This window comes from Notamacropus eugenii, chromosome 2 (genome assembly GCF_028372415.1).
Source record: "Notamacropus eugenii isolate mMacEug1 chromosome 2, mMacEug1.pri_v2, whole genome shotgun sequence".
Lineage (NCBI taxonomy): Eukaryota > Metazoa > Chordata > Mammalia > Diprotodontia > Macropodidae > Notamacropus > Notamacropus eugenii.
In genome coordinates, this window is record NC_092873.1 from 420992576 (window position 1) to 421013726 (window position 21151).

At 36.3% G+C, this 21151-nt stretch overlaps 1 protein-coding gene across 6 annotated transcripts in view; it reads left to right on the top strand.

Annotated features, from left to right (window-relative positions):
- The window catches only part of ESRRG (estrogen related receptor gamma), a 686396-nt gene extending 668264 nt beyond the window's left edge, over positions 1-18132 (top strand). For all 6 annotated transcript variants that reach the window (XM_072647831.1, XM_072647828.1, XM_072647830.1 and 3 more), the window contains 2 exons: positions 4538-4807; positions 14318-18132. In XM_072647831.1, the coding sequence (XP_072503932.1) occupies positions 4538-4807; positions 14318-14562 (515 nt within the window). In that variant the 3' untranslated portion in view covers positions 14563-18132. The remainder of the gene's footprint in view (positions 1-4537; positions 4808-14317) is intronic.
- Positions 18133-21151: the final 3019 nt, after the last annotated feature.

Sequence of the window (21151 nt, forward strand, 5' to 3'; positions counted from 1 at the left end):
AACATCAGGTTTATTTAAAGAATCATGTTTAATCAGCTCTCTCTCTCTCTCTTTTCCTCCTTCTCTCTCCCTCCCCCTTTTCTCTCTTCCTCCCTCTTTCACCCAATGTACTTCATCAGAAATCTTAGTGAGTCATTACAGCATAATTACAGTTCTAGTATGATATGCTGTTTGTTGGAAAGTGTCAATTTTTGGTGGAACAGAGAAACTAAAGTAAAAAAAACTGTGAATGGGCAAATCAGTATCATGATTAACTGATATTAGCAGACACCTCGAAGATTTAAAATGCTGGCGCTCTAGTTCGAGAAATCAGTGGAGAAAAGAATGCCTAGCAGGGGTTAAATCATATGCCTGCACTGCAGCCTATTTCTGTCAACACTCAGCTCAGGAAATAAACATTTATGCTTTCTGAAATGAAAGTGTATTTTTGAAGACTAGCCGTCAGATATTTTTTGCCCTTCACACTTTCAAATGCTTAGCCTTTTTTGTAAGTTGACTGCAAAGTGCATCAGTTTGCCAGGCTAAAAAAAAATGTACTTGACAAATGCCCATGGCATCACTGTCAAGCTCATGAGCTTCTAGTAGAAGATGGTAGAAGGGTTGGCACAAAACATGCCTCCTTCAAGCCTATTACCTCAGGGGTACCTGACTCTTGAGAAGCTTTTCAATCCCTCCAAATGACGTTATTCCCAACTGTCATCTGGTTTATTTGGAGCACACTGTATTGCAGATAAACATGCTATTTAACTGCAGGTCAAGGTACAGAGTCATTCTGGTAGCAAAATGCCTGAGATACATTAAATGGCACTGACTCCAGGAGGGAGATGAGGAGAGATCAGAGTTGTCACCGATATGCATGGAATGGCCCATTGCTGGGGAAAAAGAAATGTGCCACAGTATCGGTGTATTTTAAAATTCTGTAATACAGCTGAACATTTAAAACTATAACCTGTCACAGGCCAAAGATTAAGATAGGGTGCTGTGCAAAACCTGAAATTCAGCCATTACCATAACAAAGCAATTGGTTTCTATCCATAGGAAGTAAATATTTTAGATGATCGCATTCTCAAACTTGCAGCGCATTGCCTCGGATCTACTATTAGGTGTTGTGAAGTGTGCCATCTGTAATGAATATTATTGAAAAATTTATTTTTGATCAATATAGTCACATTTTCTGAGGAATTGTAAGAGTACAATGGACACAACTTAATGAGAAGTCCATTCTCTTTTATGCTGCAAACTTCTAGCTACTGCCTAGCCCTATTCACAAAAGGTTATTTAATCTCTGCTTCCTTTTAGCTGAAATCAAATATACCATTCTGTGTAAAAGAATGGAAAAGCAGTGCACAAAATTAAAATCAAAGCTCAAATGCATTTTTAGCCTCTCGTGACAGAGGCATGTAGCAGTCATTTAAGCAAAAGGTCATTTTTATTGCTTTGTGAACCTATTGTGTGTCCCTGAATCATCTTCTGACAGTTAGAGGGCCTGTCTCTGACGTGTTCTTGATCCCAGAGGCATGATGTTAAGGGGTTAAAATGGATGTTTGAGGCTATATCATGTCTAACCCAAGAATAGATAACCTACAGACTTTTATTTAGTCAGGTACAGAAGTAGTTGGTACTGTTTCTGGGAAGTTTTGTGCTATGTCCGTCTTGAGAAATAGAATTGAGCAATTGAGCACATCATCAGATTTGTCTTAGCCTTTTGTGCTATAACCCCAAAAGACTTATCTTCCTCCTTCTTTTGCCCCAACTTTGATTTTATTCTTTTTTTTCCTTCTTATTTTTGTTTTTGTCAGAAAGGAGTAGGAGGTATTGGGGAAGGGGGAACAGCAAAGGGAATCTTCTAAGTTTTCAGAAAGGAAGAAGAACAGCTATCGACACAAGACATTGTAGGTTCACCTTTAAAAAACATCAGAACTGATTTTATTGCTTTTTGCTTAATTAAACCCAACAGAAATGTGTGAAACATTGTTATGGCTGAAAAATTGTTAATTTGTAAATCACAGGGACAAAGAGGCTGGAGTGCAACTTTAAAGTTTCCATGCACGTAAATGTCAATAGAGTGCCTTCTCCATCATCAGCACTAAATTCACATTGATGCCTCTTTTCTTCTCGGTATTGATCCTTCCATGAGAACGTAGATTTGTATCTGTTAATTAATGCGTCCTGAAACAGCGTTTGTATTAATCAGGCAGATAAGAAAAATTGGATGCCTGCACCCTCCTGACAACCGTAAAAGTGCTGGCCCTGATAAAATCGTGGATGGACCTCAATAAAAAAGTTCCTCCTTCCACTCAATAAACTAATCATCCTGCTTTTAATTATTCGGCAGAAAGATGTGTGGAGATTGGAGAATGTGTAAATCTATTTACTAACAGCAGTGTCTGGGAGGGAGAATAGGGCTGTCACAAGAAGGTGCTGCAGGCTACATTCTGTCCATCTGCTGCTGTAGGAAAACTGGTTCTTGGTAGAATGAAAACAAACAGGAAAAGGAAGATGATGTAAATTTCTGTTCATGTTTATAACCTTGTGGATCATTTATTCTCTTGCCACTTAATCAAAATAATTGCTTCCTATTCCTTCTTGACCTTTCCCCAGACTTACATTTTAGATGAACATTGAGAATGGTTTTTGGGGGGTTTTTGTGGTGGGTGGTAGATAGGAGTGAGTTACCTTTTATGGATCTGGCAATGAGCAGTGAAAAATGAAAATCAAGTTGCATTAGGTCAGTTCCAGGGAGGGCAACGCACCTGTGCATTGAATTTCTATCTAAAATCAGTCTGTTTAAAGAATCTCCTCAAACTTAGGGTACAGGATTAATAGTATTGAACTATACTAATTTTACTATTTATTGGACTCAGGATGATCCCAAATTAAAAGAAGAGAAAATTGGACCCAGTCAACCAATTGAGAAAGTACCTTGTCAAAGAATGTGTAAGCTTCATAAACAACCAAAGAAGAGCTCTACACATGCCTTAAGACCTCCCCTTAAGAAAAGCTTGACTAATCCCCTTTGATGATTTTATTAAGTACTTATGGTTAATGGTGCCAAGGGCAAACAGCTAGACTTTCACTACAGCCAAGAAATCATTTATTTTTGCCTATTGTTCTGTAACTCCAAAGTGTTATTGAGGATTCTACCACTTTCACACAGGAAGCTAGCATTGGCAAGAAATATTAACTAGGTGGAAAATGATGGTTATGGAGTTATTTCTTTAGTGATTTTGTTGGAAAGTGTCAAGAAAAGGAGACAAATGCATATTCATTAAGTTATAGTACTCTTTTTATATTCTGGTTAGAAAAAAAATGATCACAGAATTAGCGTTCTCTCTAATATACAGTGCTATTTGCTGTCATATTCCTGACAGCACCATACATAAGGGTGGCATTTAAAGAAGAGCAGGTCTTTTCTAGGGCTCCGTCATCTAGTTGGTTATTGATCAGTCATCTTCTCAGAAAATCTTCTTTATATTTATTCCCCCTAAAGTATAGTTACTACCACCTTCTAATAGGCTTATTTTCTATCATTTTATTTTATCCTGCTTAAATAAAGTTTTTATGTATTCTCAGTCTTACTTGAGAAGCAACAAACTTGTGCCAACCTGCATAAATGTGAAGCAGAGAACAGAAGAGGCTCAGATATTTCAGATCACAGAAACTATGTTAGATTCCTATATAGAATTTTAAATAGCTTTTCTTGGCCAAAATTATCAGAAAAACATCCCTTTTTAAAAATTGTGTCAAGTTACAATATTTTTGCTGTTCAGTTGGTTGTGAAGAGTCACATATAACCCATTTGAGGTTTTCTTAGTAAAGATACTGGAGTGGTTTGCCATTTCCTTCTCCAGCTCATTTGAGAGATGGGGAACTGAGGCAAGCAGGGTTAAGTGATTGCCCATTATCACAGTCATATCAGGATTTGAATTCAGGAAGATGAGCCTTCCTGACTTGAAGGACCACTGTGCCACCTAACTGCCCATAATTTACAATATAGAGACACAGTATTAATTGTCTCATAGTCATTATTGGTGGGACCAGGATTGTCAAGGAAATATGGCTTCTTTTCTCTTATTCATTAAGTCCATGACTCTAATCTTTACCAGATTGTTTGAACCAAAATCTTCCCTCACCCTGACCCTACACCCCTTCCCTTCTTTCATATTACTTACTCTCAGTAGCTATAGAATGTAAAGTGTTCCAGAAATGTTGCTTCAGGGTATATTCTTCTTTTACTTAGATTTAAGGGTATATATTCTGTTCAAATCAAAATATGAAAATAGTTGTTTCTATTATGTCTCCTCCACCCCAGCTCTGTCTATAAATTCCATGGAATCCCACCTAACAAGGTGAAACTGGTTTGTAATTTTTACTTTACTTCTAGAAATGATGAGTGTAAAATGTAAGGGTTTTTTAAAGAGTTGCATAATGTACTGAAACATAATCGATGTACCATATGAAGTTAATATTGCATTACAAAGTTATGGATTTATATAAACATGCTTAAGTAACTTTCTCTGCCCATTTTCCCATTTAGGTTTCTCTACGTTGTCTCTGGCTGATCAGATGAGCCTTCTGCAAAGTGCTTGGATGGAGATTTTGATCCTTGGTGTTGTATACCGATCACTTTCTTTTGAGGATGAACTTGTCTATGCAGAAGATTATATTATGGATGAAGATCAGTCCAAATTAGCAGGCCTCCTTGACCTCAACAATGCCATCCTGCAGCTGGTAAAGAAATACAAGAGCATGAAGCTGGAGAAGGAAGAATTTGTCACCCTCAAAGCTATAGCGCTTGCTAATTCAGGTTGGCAGAATGGCATAATTGTTGCTACATTTTTCATATATGTCACCCACCTCCTCCCCCCATCTCCTCTCCCTTAGCTCCTTCTGCATGGTTTTCCATCAAGTAGCTTGGAAATTGTTGAAAAGTGAAGAATGGGAAATTCAACTTAGAGGCAAAATTTGCAATTTGGTATACTTGTAGTTTGAAAGTTCATACTATCCATTGAAAGACTTGAAAGGTTGCAGAACATAAACATTTTTAATGGCAGCATCACGCAGATGTCTTCAGGAAAAACTACAGACCCAGCTCTGTTGACTCATAAGACAACATGGTGCAGTGAAAAGAACAGTGGATTTGGAGTCCAAAGACTTGTCCAAATCCCAGTTCTGCTACTTATTTCTGTGACCCTGGAATAATCACTTTAATCTCTGTGGTTTTCGTTTCCTCATCTGTGAAATGATGGTTGGATTAAATAATCTCTTAATATCCCATCATTTCTACCCCTCTGATCCCCTGTTTCATAATCCAGCCATATAATATGTGTATGTGATTATTTGCCTCTGTATTGACTGTTTGCTATAGAGGAAAAGATAGGTTACTCTCACATCTATTTTGTTGGGAAAATAAAGAGTTTTGACCATTTTTAAATTAAAAAAAAATAAGCTTGAGAACCTTCATGAAAAATCACTTATTGTTTTAGCATATTTCTCTGAAAGGTGCTACCTGTGCAGAAGGGGTTAAGAACTACAGAAAGAATTTTTCTCTATATTTAAACTTAAAAGTGCTGAAGCAGGAAGCAATGTCTGATAAGTAAAAAATCGTTGATGCTTTGTTGTTTTTTCTTTTGTATCTCCCCTAATGCTTTATTGTGGTCTTAAGTCCCTTTTAGCATTTGCATAAAGTTCAGGATAGATCCCTCTTTAATGACGTGCCGATCATTAGATACCTGTGTGTCAATAACATGCTCTGATGCTATGTACCATTGACAGTCACACCGTGCCCCTCCATCTGCTTTTGTTTTGACCCTATCTTTGAACTTTATCTTGGTTGCTGGCCAGTACTTTTCCCTTTAATTACAAGAAGGAAACTGTCAATAGAATCTGTTAAATGGGATGCAATGAGTGGCTTGAATGGGCGGACGGCTATTTGTTCAAATTCTGCAGCATTCAAGGTATTGACAGTTTGTTTTCTGGGGCCATATGTGACGATCAATCTCAGGCTGGGCTCAGCCGCGCTGAAAAATGAAAAACCAGATTGCTTTTGCTTACTTGTGGATGACGACTTTGTGATTTGGCGCGGTCCTAGTGAGATGAGACCTTCTGCCCAAATTGCCCCCCAGAGAGCCAGGGATGCGTGACTGTTTTTAGAAATAATTTTAATTGATTTTGTAATTAACAGTTCATCTACAATATTGATGCATGAATCCTTGGACTGATAGGAGGGAAATTGTTTTCAACAATGAAGTTGTACTTTCCTATCTGTCTTTGTAATGGAGTTTAGCATTTTGCACTTTTAATTGGGAACATGGCCTCACAGTGTCCCTCTTCCCCAGCCCTCAATAAAAACTGAGTATAACATATTTCTTTAAAAGAAAGGACTGGGCATGACCCCTTTGAGAATCTGTTGTCCCATGTACTCTCTTAAAAAGAGAAGATTGAGGTAGGGATAATACAGGAAATCTCAAGGAAAGTTGATTAGGCCTAATCTAAACTTCCACATGTTAAAAAGAAAGATTCTGGGTTGATATAAGGTCAAGATGCAGTCTGCCAAAAGTTTTTTGTATCTTAAAGATCTATAATTGATAAGATTGCCTAAATTTATAACATTTCTATATGTTTTAAGTTCAAACTAAGGAGGGTTTCATAACATTATATTCTTATCGTGCAAAGTTATCTTAAAATTGTAATAATTCTGAGCAATACTATGACTTTTTTAAAATAGAAGTATGTTTTTTACAAACTTATTCAGAGAATATTGATATATTAAGCAGCAGGACGTCTGTGTTTAGCATTTCAAGAATGATTTTTATTATTTTTAGTCTCTAGATCTTAAAATTCAGCTGACTCAATTTTTTTTAAAAGGGCTGGCTTACCCCATTTTTAGGAAGATTTTATTGTTATTTGAGTACTATGACTTCAAGAACCAGTTAGTTAACTTTTAAAAAATGTTATTACCAGATTAAGAAGTCTTTTCTTTCTTTTTTGTTGTCAAGACTGTGTACCGTAAAAAAATAAAACTCACATGAATTCCAACCCTTCTATATTATTTAAAGACAATGTTAGCACAGTTTTAGATTCAGGTGAACTACATACAAAAAGGGTTTTCTGGTGATTTTCTGTGTCAGTGAATTATTCCATCATTCAATTTTCTCTTTCTTTATTCAGAAAGCAATTCAAAAGTTGGAGATTTACCCTTGCTTAGAGAACTAGTGAAAATGCTTTAAGCTTTTTCATGCTTATCAAGTGAAAATGCTGATATTAAATTCTTTTAAGTTGTATTAGTATTTAGGGAGAGTACAAGGGAAATTTATATATAAAAGACCTATGTTACAATACAATTTAAACAGGCATTTTAGCTCTTCCTGGGTGGCTGTTGCATGTTTACAGCCTTTACTTCCTAATATGGCATTCATCTAAATTATCAGCTTATTTTAAACATCTGGCTTTATTCAATAATAATAAATGCCGTGTTTATGCTTGGGAAACAGGGAATTGGCTCCCTGATAATGGTTGCCATATTTTCTGTAGCCATGTTTCGTTCCTATATGGATGCATGAGTAGGTGTATTACTTATAAAACCCAGACCTGATTGGAAGCATATTCTCTAATCTGTAGGTTTGGAGCCAAGGAAACAATCTGTCATGCGATCCTACCTACTTCACCTGCTACGTTTTATTATTCTTTTCTAAAGGGTTAACAGACTCCTTAACAATTATTGCCTCTCATCAATTTGAAAATGTTAAATTGGTTTCTTCTGACTGAAAATAAATTTGCTCGCTTTGATATTTAGTTGTTGTGGCCATGGAGGATTTACTTGGTGTGAATCTCAACAGACAGTCTCCCAAACAAACAGTTGGAAAGTTAAATTCTATCACTTTTCCTCAACAATAAAATGGGGATAATTTTAGTTCTACTATCCAATTTGAATGGTTGCTGCAAAAATGAAATGAAATCATACGTACAATGTACTTTATAAGCCTTAAACTATTACAGGAACATAATCTACGAGTATTACTGTTGATAATGTGGGTAAATAACCTGATTCTGTTTCCTTCTTGATAAAACGAGAGGACTGCTGTCTAAAGCTTTTTCTGACTTTACATTTCTATGTATTTATGAGACTTGGGAGAAAGACGGATCATCTGGTCCTCTTCCTTCCCATAACTTTGTCCCTCAAATTTATCACCCTATGGCCAAAGTGGTAATAAAATCAGTGTGAATACTTCCAAAATACAAACCCTGATTGCATCTTTACCTTAGTAGGTCATTGTTGCCATGGTCCAAAAATTCAGTATCCTCTGGCCCACCTGGTGATAAGCTTCTTTAAACTTAGCCATACTGGTACTTTAGCAATTGAGTTCATTACCAGACCTATATTTGAAACCTTTCTCACTTGGCCAGGCTTTCCTGTGCTTGATTTTTACAAACACCACCTTTGATAACTCAGCTTCAACATCTACACCACAAATAGGAATAGGAGTAATTGCCATCCTTTGTTTTTTGCCATGTTGCCTCATCTTCTGGCTCAGTTAACTTCAAAAGAACTTGACCCATCTCCCTTTCCAGTTAGGTTAGAGTCCAAGGCTGTCTAGACTAGCAGTTGTTTTAGATTATTTTACTAAAACGAGGAAGCGAGGTTATTGAGATTGTATCACTGCGATCAAATATGAATGTCCAGTTCCCTATCCTGAAGAAAGAGGGTTTTTTTTTTTCCTAAATCACTTTCCAAGATTTGAAAAAGTTTGTATGTAACATTATTTGTAAATGGCCCTTCATTCTAACAAGTTTAATTATTTTCCCTTTACATACAGTTTTTTTAATAAATTAATTTATTTTTAGTTTTCAACATTCACTTCCATAAGTTTTAAATGTTCATCACTTCCCTCCTCTCCTCTTCCCCCCTTCCCAAGATGGTGTGCAATCTAATAGAGGCTCTACATATACATTTTTATTAAAGATGTTTTCCACATTAGCGATGTTGTATAGAAAAATTAGAATGAATGGGAGGAACCATGAGAAAGAAAAAACGAAACGAAACAAAAAAGAGCAAATAGTGTGCTTTGATTTGTATTCAGACTCCATGTTTCTTTCTCTGCAAGTGGATGGCATTTTCCATCATGGGTCTTTGGGAGTTGTTTTAGTTAACTTGCATTGCTGAGAAGAGATAAATCTATCAGTCAGTCATTGCACAGGTGGCTATCGCTGTGTACAGTGTACTCCTAGTTCTGCCCACTTCACTCACCATCAGTTCATAGAAGTTTTAATGAGTTTTTCTGAAGTCCACTTGCTCAGAATTTCTTATAGCACAATATTCCATTACATTCATATGTCACAACTGATAGGCATCCCCTTGATTTCCAGTTCTTGGCCAACACAAAAAGAGCTGCAGTGATTCTTCTTGTACATGGGGCTCCTTTTCCCATTCTTGTGATCTCTTTGGGAGTTAGCCCTAGAAGTGGTATTGCTGGGTCAAGGGGTATGCACATTTTTATAGCCCTTTATATAAAGTTCTAAGACCTTAAAATATATTTTCTCAAGAAGTGTACTACCTTTTTTCAAGTCATTTTATATCCTGTAATAGAAACTAACATGTCACATAATTACCCATCAAGACAATGATTTTTGCAACTTGTGGCCCATCAAAAAAGTTTTATAATCTGTGGATAGATTTCTGCCTCAGTTCCAGGAAGTTACTGTGGATCCAAAAAGTCCTGGAGGAGATAAAACTATGGGTAAAGCCACTGACAGTTAGAAGGACATACATATGAAAGACTTTGTAGGGAAAAATTACCCTTGATAGCTTTAAATATTAAGAACAAGAGCAACATCTTTCTTCAGGGCTTGCAAATCTGAGGAAAGCCTTGAAGAAAGAGGAAAGGGGAATTAAACCAGTATTTATTTGCCATATGTGATTTTGAATGAGCTTTTAGCTGTTCCTGAAAATCAAATCTGTCCTCAAAGGATGCAGTTGTTAGCAGTAAGTATGTTTAAAAATAAAGTTCCAGAAACTTAGGAATTCCAAGAGAGGACCCAGGTAATGTTTCAAGCAAATGTAGCATCATTGCAGTATGCATTCAACCTTATAAATAAAGAAATTCCTAACCATTTTTGTGTTGTGGACCCTTTGGGCAGCATGGTGAAGCTTTTCTCAGAGAAATAGTTTTAGATGCATAAAATGCATAGTCTTATAAGGGAAATAGGTTTTTTTTCCCCTGTCGAAGTTCACAGACTCCCTGAAATCTATTTGTGCACCCCTAGTTAAAAACCCCTTTCCTAAAGTGACTGGTTAGAGGTAGAAAGCACTTATATGTTGTTCATAAGTCCATAGCGTATTAGAGCTAAAAGAGATTTTACAGGTTATCTAATGAATGTGTGTATATATTTCTTTTTATAACCAGTACCATCTGATGATTACATAGAATAAAAGCTTATTGGTCCTTTCTGATGATTCTAAGCATTCTGAAAGGGCCATAGTGTGTAATTTGGAACAGAAACTCATCATGTTATTTTTGCTTTTATTTTTTCAAGTGATTACCTCCGATTTATTAAAGCAGCTGCTTTACTTAGTGCTAAGGATACAAAGAAAACCCAATACACACACCCATGTTGCCAAAACAAAAGAAAGTAGTGGTCTCCACTCTCAAAAAACTTGTAACACTAATGAGGGTACTTTGTATCCTCAATGCCAGCACATGGTAATGCCATAATGGTTACTTGAATGGAATCAGACTTTCAAGTTGGTTAATTTTATCTCTTACAGCTGTGTCCAAAAGGACAAAAAACATCGGAAAAAAAAACACCAAAAACCAGCCTTCTAATGTTGTTTGTGGTTTTTTAATTTTATTATAAGATATTAGTGTAAATCTTTTTTTAAAAAATGGACTAGCAAAAAATAAAAATTAAAAAAAAATGGACTAGCTGAGGAGATTAAAGATCTAAAATTTTGTTTAGCTGACTTTCACAGCTTCACAGAGGAGGTCAGAGAGTCTCAAGGTCAGGAAACCCTGTGGCAAAGTGCAAAGAGTGCTGGATCTGAAATCAGACTTCTTGGGTTTGAATCCTCATTCTGGCCCTTAGCCTTTGAACCATTCTTCTCCCCATTTTCCTTGTGTAAAATGACTAGATGACCCTCTTATTTTCTCTTCAACTTTTGTGATCCTAAAATCTAGATAACTCTGCATTTTCATTTTTTCATGGTAAATCTCATTCCTTTAATATCTTCATCTTTGCCTTGTGGTGCCAGCAGCAGATGTGCTAAATTCAGCTGGTCACCATTATGGCATTACAGAAACCTTCTATTAAAAAAAAAAATTACCATAATTTCCATTTCTATTGATTCTGCATAATTCTGTAGACTTAGCCAAAAGAACAAAACACAGATCAAAACTATAAAGCCAGAACTTGAACCAGGATCCGTAATGGAGATTAATATTTCCCCCAGCAGTCTGCCAACTGAATCATGGTCTAATTAAATTGTGCAGATTTACTGAGTTTGCATTTAAGTATTAGTGGAATCGAGAATGGGTATAGCTGAAATGAGTTAGAATCTTTTCAGTAAATGGGAAGTTAAATTATCACAGTAATTTGATTAAATCATTTTAAAATCTTTCAAGCTAAATCATAGCCTTTAAAGAATAGTTTGAAGTCTTAATTGCTATTTGCGAGCGTATCTCTCTGGTGTTTGTTCTCGCCTCATTTCCTATGACATACTACAATATATCTCCTAGGGAATAAGAAGACTGCGGAAAGAAAAGGCTTAGGGTATGGGTGGGAGCTGAGGCGGGGGTGGGGAAAACTGTCTTCAGATATTTGAGGGGCTGTCAGTGTGGCAGGGGAATGAAGCTCATTCTTTGCAGTTTTATAACTGGAGTGTGGAAATTACAGGGAGGCAAATCTTGGCTTAATGTAAGGAGGGACTTTTTTGACTCTTGAACAATTGGAACTCTGTCAGAGCTGAGGCACAGGCTGCCTTGCGAAGGACTGTTGTCTCTTACTCAAAGTGTCCAAGTAGTCTAGCTCATGCATTAGTGATGTTACTGAGAATATGCATGTACCATATCTGAATTTGGACTAGACGACTCCTGAGGACACTTTGAACTCTTTTTTAACAGAAGAAAAATATCTGATCCATCAAGGCACAGAATCTAGTATTCTAGAGTTCTTCTGAGCCTCTTATTTTTCTCTTATCTTCTTACATAGTTTTAATTTTTTTAAATTTCCTGTTGTATTCTTAGGGGTCAGTAAAGTTTTAAGAGCCAATATCAGGGTTGAATAATGCCTTGTGAGTTCTACCAACTGCCCTCAGAAATAGCCTAGACAACATTACATTTTACTTAACTATGCATACTTGTTAAAAGGGTCTGGTTTTGTTTTTTTGTTTTATTTTGTTTTGTTTTTTACTTTCCTTGTTTTTTTCTTAAGTTGAGAGGAGGAAATTTAAAAAGCAAAGTAGCCAAGAGAGGGCAGATGAAACTCTGTAGAAGAGAAAAAGGAAAGGGAATGAAGAGAGAAGTCTCTATAAGAAACAGAGAAAGATTTGAATATGATGCAGAGTATTCTATGACATTAGCTACTTAGGTTGCCTAACTTGGTCATGGAAACATTCTTTCATAGGTTTACGTAAGGCAGAAATTCAGCCCTATGTCAGGGAAAGTTTATGAGCATGACTGCCTTATATCTTAAAGAACTTTCTTTTTAAAAGTTCATACAACACTTGCAGATTATTTAGAACCCTATTAGGGAATTCATCCATGACTGCCTAATGTGAATGGTTACTGCTTTATCAATAGTGTGACTAAAAGGAAAAAGATGATATTATAAAGAACAAGGCAAAAAGCAAAATTAGACTTTTAAAAAAGTCAGTGGCATGTATCTTTTTCCTTTACTTTAATTAGATACACTACTTATTGTACTTTAAAAAAAATATTGGTCTTTTTAAAATTAAAGATTCCATTTTTGCAAACGCTGTTCTTTGATTTGACTAACTGCATATATCTTAGGACCTGCATTCACTGAGAACCAGAATTATTAAACATGTAGAATCCCCAAAGGACTCCATTATGTGTAATTAACAGATAAACTGTCATCAGAATCAATAAAACGTGCTAAATGATTCAAACTTGTATATAATTAAGTGTCTGTTTTAGAGCCGGAGCTGTAACTTTTATTTTTTTTCTCCATTTGCACATTTCTTTTCAAAGTGATCATTGAGCCAACCTGTTTAACCCTCCCTTTGCTGGATTTTAAAAATTGTCCATTTTAGATACAGTCCCTGTTCCAGATTTGAAGGATCTATGAGAAAGCTGTCATTTATAAGATGATACCTTTTCCCTCTGTGATATAGGCTGCCTGTAGTAATAGCCAGTTGTTTGGTTTTTTTTGAAAAAAAAAAAGTTCTATTGACCCTCACATTTTATTTCTATAAATTACCAAAGAAAAAGGTCACAACCTGAAGTGTTTATACTTACCTCACTTTCTGTTTTTTAAGACCAGAACTATTTCCCTCCCAACAATAACTTTGTATCTCTTGCTTTATAATTTACCAAGTATTCTCCTCACTGCAGTTCTGTGGATTCAGTGGTACAAGTACTATTCTCCCAATTTTACAGATGAAAACAGCCCCAGAGAAAGTCAAATGATTTGCTAAAGGACCTATAAATAGTAAGTGTCAGAGCCAGAATTGGAACCCAGGTCTCTCCTGACTCCAGTCAGTTGTTTTTATTTTTTCCAGTATACTAGGCTAATTTTCAATTGGAATCATGATTTTCTTGAGACTGGAACTGAGTCTTACACTTTTATAAATCATATGAAGCTCATAGAAACTTAGAGCTGGAAGAATTTTTTTTCAATTATCTAGTCCAACACCCTCATTTTCCAGAGAGAGATGCCTTTAGAAATAAAGTTACTTTCATAGAATCACACAGCAAGTTGGTGGCAAAGCTAGGACCCGAAACCAGGCTCCCTGTTTCCCAGTTGATGAACTTTTCTTTGTTGTGCACGCTGTATTGTGAATAGCACATCACACTCTAGCATACTCATAACAAATGCTTAACAAATATGTAGGATCAGTGAATTATTGTCACATGTTTAAACAATTGTCAGTTTCTTCCTCCCTTCCCCCTCCCCCATAGCAGCATTTAAAAATATCTATTATTTGTCAGTTGTAGAAATTTTTTATAAAGTCATTGTAAAATGGACTTGAAAGAAATTTAAAGGTCATAAATTATAGGCTATTAGCATTTTTGATCAGTTTCAGGGTAATCCTTTTCCACTAGTGCTCTATTGAAACATTCTTTGCATTTTTGTTTTGTAGATTCCATGCACATAGAAGATGTTGAAGCAGTTCAGAAACTTCAAGATGTCTTACACGAGGCTCTTCAGGATTACGAGGCTGGCCAGCACATGGAAGACCCTCGTCGGGCTGGCAAGATGTTGATGACTCTCCCACTTCTGAGGCAAACCTCTACCAAGGCTGTGCAGCATTTCTACAACATCAAATTGGAAGGCAAAGTTCCTATGCACAAACTTTTTTTGGAAATGCTGGAGGCCAAGGTCTGACTAAAAGCGCCCTAGGTCTTCCCATCATGCACGCTAAGAAAGGGAAAATAAACAAGAGAGTTAATGGCAAAGAAACTTTTAACAACAGCAACAAAAAAGGACTGCACTGATCATTTAGCAGCAAGACTGATGCAGCTTTCAACTTCCTCTGTATCTTTTGATGCAGTCTCTCTGCTTTATCTCTTCTCATTCACTTTCTCCCCCTTTCTTTATTACTTCCTTTCCTACAAGTTTTCCTTTCTACCATCTCCCTTCCTCCTCTCTCTCCTCTCTCGTCTCCTTACTTCTCTCTCGTCAACCTTCCCTCCTTCTTTCCTTCCTTCCTACTTAACTTCCTTCCTTCCACTGAACTTTTTCAAAAAAAGAGGTCTCTAATTGAAGAGAGATGGAAGCCAGCCCTGCCAAAGGATGGAAATCCATAATATGGATGCCAGTGAACTTACTATGAACCATAATGTCCCCAGTGACAAAGGAATCAAAGAGAGAACCATCGTACCTAACAGTAAACTATAACACAGTGAATTGACTCAATGCAGTATTAGATTTCACAGGAGCAGTCTCTAATTAGACAACTTAAGCAACGTGGCATCGGCTGCTTCTCACCATTGCATTTCCATCTAGATCAGTTACAGCCATTTGATTCCTTAATTGTTTTTTCAAGTCTTCCAATTTGTTAGGTTTAGCTACTATGTAACTTTTTCAGGGAATAGTTTAAGCTTTATTCATTCATGCAATACTAAAGAGAAAGAAAAATACTGCATTTTTGTGCTGGCTTTGAACAATGATGAACAATAATGAAGGACAAAAATGAATACTGAAGGAAGATTTTTTAAAATGTTTTGTTTCTTCTTACAAATGGAGATTTTTTTCTACCAGCTTTACCACTTTTCAGCCATTTATTAATGTGGAAATTTATCTTCTTCAAGCAATAGTTGAAGGGAAGGTGCATATTATCACGGATGCAATTTATGTTGTGTGCCAGTCTGGTCCCAAACATCCAGTTTCTTAACATGAGCTCCAGTATAGCTAAATGTTCACTGACACAAGGGATTAGATTACACCCACAGGGGCTATGAATAGTCGTATATATAAATACCCCACATGGAGGATGTATCTGTAGAATTGTTAGAAGAGCACATCTGTACCTGAGAGGTAAAGTTGTCATTTGACTTCTAACTGTAGCAGTGGAAAAGAGATGAAATACTGCTTATCTGCAGAGTTAGGAACATTTCCCAGAAGGAGCTGTGAGCCAATATTTGTTAGAGGCAATAAATTAAATGCCAAAATTAGCAGAAATTGAGAAAGATAGCAAACACCTGACCAAATTCCAAAGTCGGACTCGTATGAGTTTATTCATTTAGAATTTTTTTTTTTTGTGGCTTGATTTCAATGGCAGTTTTTTTTTTAACCAGTAGCAAAACAAGACTACGTGCTTTTCAACCAGTATTGTCACAGCATGAAAGTCAGTCAGGTTCAAGACTGTTAAAGAGGTGTAATCTAATGTATAAATCAATTAGATGCCCCCAGAAAACTACAGTCGCTAAATAACCAATAAACAATAACCTCCATCCAATGCTATACCAATGTACCAGTGTTAGTAGCTGCTCCCTGTATTATGTGAACATTCTTATTCTATGTACACAGATGTAATTAAAATTGTAATCCTAACAAACAAAAGAAATGTAGTTCAGCTTTTCAATGTTTCATGTTTGCTGTGCTTTTCTGAAATTTTATGTTGCATTCAAAGACTGTTGTCTTGTTCTTGTGGTGTTTGGATTCTTGTGGTGTGTGCTTTTAGACACAGGGTAGAATTAGAGACAATATTGGATGTACAATTCCTCAGGAGATTACAGTAGTATATTCTATCCTTACTGGTAATAAGGTTCTTCCTAATAATAATTAAGAGATTGAAACTCCAAACAAGTACTCATTATGAACAGATACACATCGAAATCATAATATTTTCAAAACAAGGAATAATTTCTGTAACAGTTTATTATAGAATACCAATGTATAGCTTAGAAATAAAACTTTGAATATTTCAAGAATATAGATAAGTCTAATTTTTAAATGCTGTAAATATGGCTTTTACTCAATCATCTCTCAGATGTTGTTATTAACTCGCTCTGTGTTGTTGCAAAACTTTTTGGTGCGAACAAGTTTCCAAAACTATCGCTACTTCGTGTGCTTTAAAAAAAAATACCTTGGGGCTGATATTCTATCAGCCTTGTGCTAGAAATACTGTGTATCTATCATTAGCTATATGGGACTATATTGTAGATTGTGGTTTCTCAGTAGAGAAGTGACTTAGTGTGATTCTAGATAAATCATCATTAGCAATTCATTCAGATGGTCAATAACTTGAAATTTATAGCTGTGATAGGAGTTCAGAAATTGGCACATCCCTTTTAAAATAACAGATTTAAAAAAAAAGTACAACTCCTGGGAAAAAAAAGGTGCTGATTCTATAAGATTATTTATATATATATATATATAAGTGTTTAACAAAAAATAATAATAATAATAATAATGTTTATTTTCCAGAAGATTTGTGCTGGTTTTAAGTTAACTACTATTCAACTACATATATATACTATAATATATATGTAATATAGCTAATATATAAACATTGTTTTTCACTGTATCACATTAAAGAGCCTGGGCTTCAGAGTCAAAAGCCAGACAACCTAAGAGATAGAGATGTATTAAAGGAGAACAGTGCAAGATTTAGTTTTCTTTTTCAGTGACTTCTGGCCATACAAAGGACAACTGTCTCAAGATTCTGCAGCAAAACTGGTCAAAAGAACCTGGTGGACTCTAGTAGGGTAAATGCTCATCTTAAACCTTGCTGGAGGGGAGTTCTTTCAAGGTTCAACCAAGACTACTTACTTAATGTGAAGTTTGGGAGTGTTTTAAAGGTATATGTTTTAGCCATGATGATTTTGATTTCTATGTTTGCTTCAGTTTTTTTTTTTTCTTATTTAAAGCAATATGATTGTGTGACTCCCAGAAGTTACACTTGTGTTTCAATCAGATCAGATTGTTGTATTTATTCCACTATTTTGCATTTAAATGATAACATAAAAGATATAAAAAATTTAAAACTGCTATTTTTCTTATAGAAGAGGAAATGGGTGTTGGTGATTGTATTTTAATTATTTAAGCGTCTCTGTTTACCTGCCTAGGATAACATTTTATGGCAGTCTTATGTGCAAAGATCGTAAAAGGACAAAAAATTTAAACTGCTTATAATAATCCAGGAGTTGCATAATAGCCAGTAGTTAAAAAACAAAATGAAACAAAAACAAAAACCATGTCTATAGCTGTAGATGGGCTTCACATCTGTAAAGCAATCAATTGTATATTTTTGTGATGTGTATCATACTGTGTGCTCCAACAAATGTCCATTTGTGTAAATGTATTTATTTTATATTGTATATATTGTTAAATGCAAAAAGGAGATATGATTCTGTAACTCCAATCAGTTCAGATGTGTAACTCAAATTATTATGCCTTTCAGGATGATGGTAGAGCAATATTAAAACAAGCTTCCACTTTTGGTTGCTCTTCTGTCTTGTTTCCGTTTTTTTTTTTAATATGAAAAAACCAAACCAGTAAACATTACTCTTTGTTACTTCAATTCAAAGAGTAGCTCAGGGTACCTGTCCCCTTAAAATAAAGTAGGGGTATGAATAAGAGCTATATAAAGGCTTGTCAGAATGAATTCCAGGGTGCCATAAGACATTTTGCATATTTAAGAGTATGCAAAATGTCTCCTGGCACATTAGAATTCATTCTGACAAGCCTTTATATAGCTCTTATTTAATCTTAAAGCATCTCCACATCAACCTGCATTACTCAAAATCATCGCCTCTCTGTCAATGTCATAACAGAAAACTTTCCTCCTATTTTAAGATCATATTAAAACTGCTAGAGATACCTATTATTTCCCTCCATCAACAATTAAATTCCCCCAGTCCCCCACCCCTGAGTTTAGCTTGTCAGCAAACCCACACGTACTTTGCAGATAGGCTAGGGATGGCTGGCCGGCAGTTCTGAATGGAGAGCTCTATAGATAGCTGTTCATTAAGAGTGGGAGCTGTCCTCGAATTTCAAAGGGTTAAATAGTTCAGCTTAAAGTGGCAGTCACTGCCCCTCGCTCCCCCTCCTGTCCCCCTCCTTGCCTTCTACGTTTTGAAAGGTCGAAGCCCTTGCTGCTTGGGGTCAAGCTGTTCTTCCAGTGGACCCTTCTGGAGCCATCACAGAAGTGCTAATGTGTGCTTTCCTTGCCTTTTTCGCCTATCTTGATAGTGTTTTGTCATTGTGCTTGCCCAGTGTATTTCTCACCTTTCAGTGGCAGCTGGTTCTCTGGAGAAGAAAGCTGATGACACAAAGAGTACTGAACTGAGTGGCATTCAGGGACTTGAAATTACCTAAATCACTAAAGCCAGCGAGCTGCTGAGATAACTTGGCGTGTTGTGTGGTTTTCTTCCCTTCGATTTTGCTGTGTTCTGAACAGCAGTACTGCAGTATGATATAGGGGGTAACAGCTCTTGTCTTAGATATTTTACTGGTACTTGAGAAGACCTCAAATAAAAAGTATGATAGACAACTCTAAAAAGGGCAATCATGCATGAAATCTTCAAATGAAATCCCAATTTTTTCCCCCTCAAGAATGGCACTGATGTATCAAACTTTGTCTAGCTGAATCTTTCTTCTCAAATAGAGGTATTGTTCCGGGTTGCTCGACTAAGGCATAAGGGATCAGTGCAGCCTCAGACTGAGAGGAAAAGAATCATTAAAAGAAAATGACTCTGAAGACTTAGCGTATTGAAGTTTAGTAAGCATAAAGATGCTTTCTGAGATGCTTCAGTTTTTTTTTTAAGTTGGAATTCTTTTTCCTTTTTTGTTTATTAATTTCTTATTGATAATCCTCTTAATAGCTGATGTTACTTCACAAGTACAGCACCAGGATATTAGAAAAGGAAAGACAGGATTCTCTCTATAGCCATGCCAGCTTATTGAACTATAAGAAAAAGGCCAAAAAAAAGTTAAACACTTGAAAATCACAAAACCAGTGAAATACTGCCCTTGACTTCCCTGACCTCCACTTTCACCTCCCCCAACAAAACGCATTTTATTTCATGACTCCCAAGCTGCATTTTCTGGTTATGCCCTATATAAAAACAGAGATGCCTGCTCACAGACTTGGTCTGCAGAAAGCTAACGATCTTTTTTTTTTTTTCACTCTTCTGTTCCCCTCCCCCAGTCTTAGCAGTCCTCAACCTTTTCCCCTTCATTTGGCCCTTGACAGCTCTTTGAAGGCAATATGGGAATGGCTGAGAATCCCTCTCCCTGCAAATCTGAGCAAAAATCTTAGTAAATTTGGATCAGTCTCTGGTGTCTTTTACTGAATAAGTTGCCCTTTGGGGGGATTAAGATAGAATGTTTTGCTCAGTCTTGTCCTTTAGGAGATTCATTTTGTTTCCTATTCACTAGACACCCTTTTCCTATCATGTCTTTTTTTTTTTCCAATTAAGTTTGAGCCAAACCCTAAAAGAAAACAGGGATTGTCTTGAGTTTTATGTTTTGACCATAAGTACAGTGTTTTCAAAAGTTCAACAGTTGCCTAAGTTCAACATTTTTGTCAGTGTTTCTAGAGGGTTCAGCCCCCCAAGTCGAGTTTCTAATGGTCCTTCATAGTGTGGGGAGAAACCACACAAAAACAAGTAGTTGTGGATTGATTACACACAGCATCTTATTAAGCAAAACAGAAAAGAAAGGAATTTCAAAATATAATCCTCCTTTCCCAGGGGTATTTGTCTTGTTCTCCATGAAGTTAAAGGTCTGAAATAATGTGCCCATCAGGAGCTCAATGTTGCATGTCCATGCCAGTTGGTCCAAGGGCTTGTTATGATGGTAATGACCTGCTGAAACGTGAGCTCCGATGGCAACAATACAATTGCTACCAGCTCACCCGCTGGGAGAAATATTTTATTATTGTCAAATGTCCTCCACAGAGATTTGTTTTGCCTGTTCCTGTTTAAATTAAATTCAAAGCAGAACTGCATTATTATTTCTCTGGAGTATATTTGAAATGAACAACTAGGCTCAAAATTCAGGATTCCTGGCTAGCTCAAATTTGTTTATTAGCAGAAAAATGACGATAGGTGACAACATAGCTGCAGGAATATTTTCATGGCTATGCTATCAGGAAAGAGATTTACACACTGAACTCATGGCCTAACAGCATTGGAACTCCCTCCTTCATTAGAGACCAAGCCAAAGAAATAATGGAGTCTTCCACTGGTTTTACAAACTTAAAAAAAAATAATATCCCATGACGCTACAGCTTTTGGGGGGAGATGTGCAGAACTTTGGGCATGAGAAACTTTGGGCATGAATTGTTCCTAAAATTCGAAATTGAAATTGTTGTAATATGTTCCCCTCGCCCTCGTACAAGAGCAATGAAACCCCTGCCAGGCTCTTGTCACTGAATGAGGAAGTTTAACTGGCAATATACCTTGAGTAATCTCCAGATAGCCTCATATCCCTCTACTGAATACATCAACATTGTTTTTAGAAGAAG